The 8,410-nt window shown below is 33.4% G+C and overlaps 2 protein-coding genes across 2 annotated transcripts; both read right to left on the reverse strand.

The window, feature by feature from the left end:
- Positions 1 to 1,007: 1,007 nt before the first annotated feature.
- LOAG_10526 (hypothetical protein) lies at positions 1,008 to 5,033 on the reverse strand (the record flags this gene model as incomplete). The annotated part of the gene is made up of 11 exons (XM_003146049.1): positions 1,008 to 1,087; positions 1,165 to 1,253; positions 1,567 to 1,640; positions 2,111 to 2,239; positions 2,525 to 2,668; positions 2,755 to 2,824; positions 3,179 to 3,265; positions 3,430 to 3,572; positions 4,008 to 4,220; positions 4,356 to 4,502; positions 4,851 to 5,033. The coding sequence occupies 11 exons, from the start codon at positions 5,031 to 5,033 to the stop codon at positions 1,008 to 1,010; spliced, it is 1,359 nt and encodes a 452-aa protein (XP_003146097.1).
- Positions 5,034 to 6,356: 1,323 nt separating this feature from the next.
- LOAG_10527 (chloride channel 3) lies at positions 6,357 to 8,255 on the reverse strand. The gene is made up of 5 exons (XM_020448179.1): positions 8,136 to 8,255; positions 7,781 to 7,886; positions 7,474 to 7,612; positions 7,213 to 7,357; positions 6,357 to 6,790 (listed from the first exon to the last, which is right to left on the reverse strand). Exons 1-5 carry the CDS (start codon positions 8,250 to 8,252, stop codon positions 6,617 to 6,619), a joined length of 681 nt encoding a protein of 226 aa, XP_020301654.1. The 5' UTR covers positions 8,253 to 8,255; the 3' UTR covers positions 6,357 to 6,616.
- Positions 8,256 to 8,410: the final 155 nt, after the last annotated feature.

The raw sequence follows: 8,410 nt of genomic DNA on the forward strand, positions 1-8,410 counted from the left end.
GTTTCATGATTTAAAAGAAAACAGGATGAGATCATAAAATTAATATAAACAATAATAATAAAAATAATAGTAGTGAACAATAGTAATTCTAATCATTGTTAGCATTATCAACATATTAATATGATAGTTGAATGCAAAAAAATTCAAGCAAATTTTTAACATGAATGATTTATAATAATTATATAATTCCTGCGATTTCTTTAGCTAGATTAATTAAATCTGAAATCATATCGTTGCCATCTATTGCTATTAAATACATGGAAGTTCCATGATAAAAAGATTTGCATACAGAGTCCACAAATAAATTGTATTAATCAAGTTGGATCATAACTAAGATTTAAAAGTCATTAAGTTCTTTTTTTGCATAAGATCACGTGAAAAGTATGAGTAATATGTACAGCGAGGGTTTTTATTTTTTTTTTTCAGCTAAGGTTCAGTAATATTAAATTCTGTTAATTTCAAAATAAACTTCAAGAGAAACTTTTGAGGTATTAGTTAAAGTTGGAGTAACATTATAATATAAAACAATTCCTCCCTGTCTTCTACTCACCATCACCTTCACTGGCCATATTTTAGTTGTCGCGGACAACCGGTTGAAATCTGATTATCTGAACATGTAAATATGTTCAAATGGTCAAAAATAAGCAATCTTTGCTGAACGTTATGAGGAAAGTTTAGGCAATTTAACAATTTATATTATTCGAAGATTTGCAATTCTCTGGAATTACTTCCGAGATCCAAAAATGGTCTGATGCGAGATACCCTGTTTCATTACTCGTGGCGCATAGCAAGAATGAAAGTTGGAGAATATAAATAGTTCAGTGTGGATGAAAGAGGCGTTTTCAATCTCAATGTCCTAATTCTATTCGGAATAAAGTAAGTGAGGAAGGATTCCGGCTAGAACAGGTGCATCACACTCAGCGACCGATCATAGCATGATTTTTACGGAAAAGGCAAAATCAAGCATGGATGAGATTGCGAACATAGAATTTTCTTCTCAACAGTCATTATACATTTTTCTCCTGTGCTTTCTGTATTTTTTCCAGCAGACGATCAGCAATCCGTTCTTTCTTGGAGTTCTCGATTTCTGAAAGAAAATATTGATTAGACAGCTTGAAAGCAAGCAGTTCGTATTGGTGATTATAACTTGACATTCAAGCCAACCTCTTTCTTCTTGATTCAAAGCTGCAACACTTTCTCCAAGGTCGTGAGTTAATTCTGCAAGCGACATTTCCGAAATACTCAATTTACTCCTAAAAGGATTGCAAAAATTGACACAAGACCTTCAGTTGCATTAACTTAGCACTAACAAATGAGAATGTTTACAAGGCTACACAGGTCGAAAATAGCATCAATAATAGGCTCAAGTGGAAAGTTAACGTAAAGACTAAATTATTCAGACTTCGTGAAATCGTAGTTGCCTTTCCTGTTAAATGTTCTATTCAGTAATGCCTAGAGAATATTTAGTGAACTAATAGAAATGCCAGCTTACTGTATATCAAATGTTAACTAACATCGAAAATGCAAAGAAGCAAAAAATGAATATGAAAAAAAACACTGCCATACCTTCCTCTCTTTCTCCCGCCCGTCTTTTTCTTCGTTACTTTTGATGATTTGCCCAATTTTTTACTTGATCCAGTCTGAAACATTTCAGTCATTTTACCCGTTCAGATTAGAAATGGATTTGAATCGCCCAGTTGATGCTATCGAAATACTAAAGCACTTGTGAATTTTTATTTACAGGTAAATCACTCTTTTCACCTGATACCTCCCTTACCTTATCTATGTTTACATTTCCCGACATCAGCTGTGTTCTTTTTCTCCCTGACACTACTCGGGTTAATTTGACATCCATTTGTTGTTGATGTAGTTCTACCTTTCTCAACCTAGATCTTCCCAAGATCATGATCACATTTCTCTACTGCTTCTCTTATACTATCTCATACTATCCTATTACAGAATCGTTACAGTGAAAAAGCCTAGAAATATGCATTAAAAAATCAGCTAAATCAATGATTATCGATGCCATTGCTATGAGCCGCCAATTCATTTCGAGACATCACTTTAACTTTAACTGTTGGTTACCCAAACCACGATATCAGTAACTTACTGCTCCAGTCGACGACTCACTTTCATTCCGTCGTTTTTCTTCAGAAAGTAATAAAACATCACCCATATCCTCACCCTCCATACCTTTGTCGGATCCACTTGATGAATAACGTTTCAGTGTTTTCAGCATCTAAAAACATGTTTCAATGTTTCCAGCTCTAATCATGATGTTACTTTTTCTTTACTTTAATCATGACATTATTTTTTTAAACAACTTAGCTCCCTATAAATGCTAGTTTGACTAGTAGTACTTGAACCATCTAACTTAGCCAACTAGCCCATACTCCCTGGTTTACCTAACATTCCCCTGGATGATTCCTCGAGCTTCAATCTCACTATATGAGAAAACGAAATGATTGCAAATGTTAAAGCTCTATTATATTTTCTTTTCAATAAATGAATAAATAAGAAAGACCTCCGTTGCAGATATCATATTTCGTTCTTGCTCCGTCTCACTGTTTGTTGAGGAAACCGATGGATCCACTAAATATCGTCGATGTCGAGCGTGAATGATATGTGATTTATAAGCTTTCTCTTTGAGTGCTGAACGAAAGCGACCCTAAGACCAAATAAATTGAAAAAAAAAAGAAAATGAGATGAAAATATACGAATTTCATCTACACTGATTTCAACAAATTATCTTACCGAATTTTGACGAGGCGCTTTTTTCGGCGATAAATTTACCTCCATTTCTGCTCCCGTACTTTTTAAAATGCTGTAAAATATACAAAAGTGATCGATATCCTTATTTATTAAGCCATGCCAACTATGCGGTAGAAAATTAACATTGAACGTAGCAACAAACTACACAACATAAATCCTCATCAAAATGTTGGTGCTAAATTCCAGTACAATCATCACTAAAAAATCAAGCTTCACTTCAAACTTTAGTAAACGAACATATGCTTTAAGAGTCTGTATTTCGAGAAATTTTTTTTTAACATTTAACCAGCAGGGAATAACCAACAGTAGGAAATTAAGATCGATTAAGAACTGAAATTGAGCAGGAACACTTAAAACTTTTCCGGATGACAATATAAGAACTATACGAAGAAAAAAAAAAACCTACTCATTGTAAATTTCTGACACTGTTGTTTGAACTAAGTTTATGTTTAAATCAGCCGGAAGATTAGCTTTTTCCTTCGCAGCCAGATAACTGAAAAATTGGTTTATTGTCGATTTAAGCAAATAAATTAGCGGATAATGCGTTCATTGGTTCCTGGATGATATGGAAATCAGGAGTTTTTATTTCGTTTAACTGAAAATATTTTTTGCTGAAACCTTAATTTTGTCGAAATCCTTTGCCAAGAATGAACAAACCGTTTGCAAATGATATCTGCCTGCGTAAATACAATATCATCAGCGAGTGCTTTCAGAAAACTGTGCTCCTGTGCTTCCGTTTCATCCAGACCACCTTCATCTAATTCCCTTAGATCAAAACGACGATGCAGCAATGGATTGTGCTGAAAACTACTGAAATCCTATTTCTCCAAATGACTCAACATATGCAACGACGATTACAACTGTCAGGAAAAAATGGATCATTCTAATCCGAATGTAATCGATTTTCTGAAAGAGCTTCACGTCCTCGAATCATTTCATTTAACTTATTAGCTGATTAAGTTACAGCTGATTAAGTTATTCTTTGCATAGAAGAAGAAACAGTAACTCCTCGGTGCGCTAAAAGTTGTTATAAATATTCTTGAATCTAGTGCCATTTCTGCACTCTGATATCTAGATTGCGCTTGCAGCTAAAATGATACTTTGAAATTTAATAAAAACAAATGATTAAAATCAAAACGATTTGGAAAGACGCATTCTTGGGTAAATCGTAAAAGTGCACTTAAATTCAAATTACTGTATCTTACAACAAAAAAACCAGTTTCCTAAAAAATAACTTCTTTTTCAAAAGCGTATATGCGGAATGCTCCTCCATTAATAAGTTTGAATAGAGCAGCAAACGCATCGATATGTCGTTCCGGAATCAGACGTTCACTGATGAAATCAATTAAATCAGCCATTTGATCAGGTGTAACTCGCACTTGCGCCACATAACTTTCTGGCTGCACAAAATACAGAGCATATGTTAGATATACGCCAAACATTCGTTCCTAAAAAAAAAAAAAAAAAACCTAGTTTTATCTGGGAAACTTCACGGCATTAATCAACCTTGTTAATCCCATTTCCAAACTGTTTTTACAATGTATTTTTCAGCATGCTTGAAGATAGAAACCCCAACTTTGTACCTGTAAAGTCATTTCATTACTGAATCGTATATCTGATAATGACATAGGTTCATTATCGGTTGTTGATTCCTCGGCGTATTCAGCTGGTTTTCGTTCACGATATGACATAGCATATGCAATTGTTATTTGAAGCAATTTTTCACTGAACTGAAATTTGTAACTGTTAAAACATTTAAATTACACAAATTGCAAGAATTTTATCAAGTTCTAGAATGGTGACAGCTACTCATTACTGATAAAAAATGACTAACAATGATTACACGCTTTAATTATTTCTTCTTAAGGATACCCAACAAGATTTCGCGGAAACATTCTACCAATGGTTAGCAGAAGATCAACTATATTGAATTGTCCAACTTTAACCAACAATGCATGTATCTGAACTTTTTTCTGACTCGAAAATATATCTCAGAAAGATACGAAACAACATCAGCAGTTTCTAGCATCACAAAAAGATATATCAAGTAATTTTACAAGTATGAAAACATAACTCACTTCATAGAGTTCAGCAGGACTCATACGACCCATAAATATTGTCGCAAATTTCATCTTATCGAATAATTCAATGAATGGTTTATATCGAAGGGTTTCTTTTTCTTTATACATTTTTAATAAACGTTCAATATCTTTCCGACATCCAGCCGTTATCGGCATTACCGAAGTACCGTGGCCACGCATGATGAACTAAAAATCATCAACACTGAACAGATTCGATGAAAGGAGCTACATAACATCTGCGAAGAGTTATTCATTACCATTTTTTCTTTCTTTTGCTACCATAATGAAAAGAAAGAATTAGCAGCGGATAACAGTCAAGAGGTGAAATGATAGAAATGTGAACAATATCTCAAAAACTCTTCTTGAACTTCCAATACGAAAATTCTAGAATTGTTTCTTCACGCATATGAACATTTTAATAAGATGTATCTGCGAGGAAAAGTCATCTCCCATCTTTGCAAAAAATTATTCGAAAAATTCCCTCAGCAACAGAACTTTTATTTCATGACAAAATACAGAAGTAAATTAGAGTGGATGATAAAAAAGATTTCGAAAAATTTACACATAATTCAAATAAATATGAAGTATAGGTTATAGAAAGTATGAGAATTAAGAGCGAATCGAGAAATTCCGATATGCATATCGAAACTGAATCAACGAACTTCTAGCAAAAAGATTTATCCGTGAAGACATTAGTACAAAAAATGTAAAAATTATCACAATGACCACTTAGTTCTGTTTAGGCTAATGCTAACTTCACTTAACTTGGCCTGTAAGCCTGGACGAACTGATTTAACTAGCACATTGTGTAAACCCATAATCAATCATGATTATGAATTTCCGCAGTATGCTAGTCAAAAATTATCACAATGATCATTTACTTCCGCAGTGTAATAGGTACCTCACTTGCCTTTATCCGAACATATGAACAGAGGGAATTTTGTTACTTTATCACTTAGAATTCACGTAATGAAGTTCTATAATCCCCTATATTCTTCCTTTTTTTGCCATCATATTATCAGTGATATACAGTGGCAAACGATATTGATCAATTTCAATAATCAATTTCCTTTAAAATCTCTTCTGACAAGAAATTTCTCTACTTGTCTTTTAGATCTCCCTGCCTTTGACCACCACCTGCTTTCTCTTCCTATCCCTTATTTTAGGAAGAAATGAAGCTTCATCCAAGAGTTTGCAATGCTATGAAATATATGGTCCGAAACAATTTGGCTATTTATGAAAATGTTCGCCAAGAATTATGTACAATAACTTGTAACCCCGTTTCTTAAAAAAAAGGGAATAAAATTACAACATACTTGCGAAATTTTTTAAATTAATATGAAGCATTGGAAAATATCGACATGATAGAATTCGCAAATCGACGAAAATTGAAAATTATTAAAAAGAGGAAAAACATGATATCTCTACGTCTTTATCCATTTTTCAATGAATTTCGTTTATTCAATAATTTATACAATGAACATCCTTTTTCATGCATTGTATCGGGTTCTTTAAAAATTAATCCATGTCTTCTCGGAGCTATTGAAAGTATGTTACAGAGTAATAAAATGTGGAGCAAAATTCGGTATTTCTACCTATATAACATCGGAAGTTGTATACATGGGAAATTCCCGCAGTAAAGAGCATTGCAAACAGTGGAGTGCAATAACCGGGATTCATACACTAACCATGACTACAAATGAAACTTTTTCTCCTCAATAAAGAGATAAAAAAGACTTCTCAACAAAGGGATAATAAACGACTTAGAAAGAGTGATTTTCAACATCACCCATTTTCATGAAATCGAGGATATCCTTTTTGGTGATTATCCCAAGTAGACGACCATTTCGCGTTACGAGTACTTGTCTTAAGCCAAGCTTTCGAAACATATCTATTACCGTTTCCATTGGTGTTTGATCGGTTACAGTCATCGGTGCCTGAAGAATCAATTTAAAATGTTCTTTAAACAAATGAGACAATTCAATTAGTCTTCAAATTTAGTGCTACTATTAGCAGTATAAATCTCTTCCTACGCCTATTATGTTTGGAAAATTCAAATAAAGATTTATTTTGAAAGCAATATATGTATAACAAGCAAAACACAACAAATAATAAACGAAAATTTGATGATACAACAAATTCTAAACCTCCTTAAGCAACCTAAAGCGTTCCCAAAAAAATCTTTTGTACCCACTGCCTAGAAAGCATGAGTAGGAAACCCAATTCGATGACATACGTCAGTAAGCACAAGTCATAAACTGTCATTACAACCAGTGATTTAGATTATTTAAGCATTGGATGTACTGAAACCGGCAGAAATTTGCACATCTTACATATTATTCTATTAATAAAAAATTACCAGATCGATGAGTTTACGAAAGCGCAGTGGTGCTGGAGTACCGTCTGCTGTAGCTGGGACATCAGTCTTGAAATAAACAATTGAATTTGTGACAACGTAAGGTTGTGACTTACGAGCGGAATGTAGAGCAAGTTGCAAATCACGCCTGAAATATCAGTTTAAAATGTCTGTAGATCTATCTACAGAACTAAAAAGACATGATTTCTTATTTTGTAATGAAAATTCCTAAATGTCTGAAGAAAAAAAAAATGAAACACTAACCGAGGACAGAATCCCACTAAATACAAATTCTCTTCACTGACAACAACTGGAAACCCGTTATAATTAGTTTCACGTAGCAAAATTTCAATGTCACCAACTGTCATCGTATCTTGTGTGATTACTCGCAACATGCCACCACCTAGAAAATAAGGAAAAATAGTTGAAAAAATTGATCAATTTCCTTATGGTTTCAGTGTAAAAACTATAGCACAGATACAGTTTTTTTTTTTCTTTTAAATACAACATGTAGAAAGTTCAAAGTGCTTTGCGTTTAGAAAACCCCCTAGTGAAGCAAAAAATTTTCGACCTGGCCCAGGTTTCATTACTTGTATGGCAACCGTGGAATATGGATATTCGCCTTTGTTGTCTAAAAATGGATAGCCGTTCAAATCTATATGCGCATCGTATATGCCCTAAAATATTACACTTTTTTCTATACCAAACTGCAATCATTCAATTTTCACTGTGAAAAGAAGTTGATGATCCGAAGTAGTTATAATCTGGCAAAAGTTCAGATAAAATGAAACAATATAACATCCTAAGTTCCTTTCACATCACAAAATATCACAACATCTGACATACGGAACCGCGGTTAACAAACCACTGTGCCGAATATCAGAAATGCTCTGTTTCAATATTGATTCAGTGGTAAGAAAGACTACCATTTTGTAGAAAGCATCACCAATCCATTTTGCAAACATTGTAGCAACCATTGTCGGCACGATAAACTCGAGACTTCCCGTTAATTCAAACATGATTACAACCAATGAAACAGTCATCCTTTAAAATGGTATAAATCAGTTATACGAGTAAGCAAACAATGGAAAAAACTTTGCAGCCCTAATCATTCTCAAACTTAAATTTAACGATTGTTTAAGGAAAAAAACTATGAATATGTTAATTTAAAGCACTCTCCTTTGCAAAAAAAAAAAAAAAA

This window comes from Loa loa (assembly GCF_000183805.2).
Source record: "Loa loa unplaced genomic scaffold supercont3.508, whole genome shotgun sequence".
NCBI lineage: Eukaryota > Metazoa > Nematoda > Chromadorea > Rhabditida > Onchocercidae > Loa > Loa loa.

Coding starts and splice junctions, on each gene's coding strand:
- LOAG_10527 (XM_020448179.1), bottom strand. CDS start 8,252: ATGACTGTTTCATTGGTTGTAATCATGTTTGAATTAACGGGAAGTCTC. Junction 7,887..8,135: donor GTGATGCTTTCTACAAAATG/GTAGTCTTTCTT, acceptor GTAATATTTTAG/GGCATATACGATGCGCATAT. Junction 7,358..7,473: donor TTAGTGGGATTCTGTCCTCG/GTTAGTGTTTCA, acceptor CTGATATTTCAG/GCGTGATTTGCAACTTGCTC.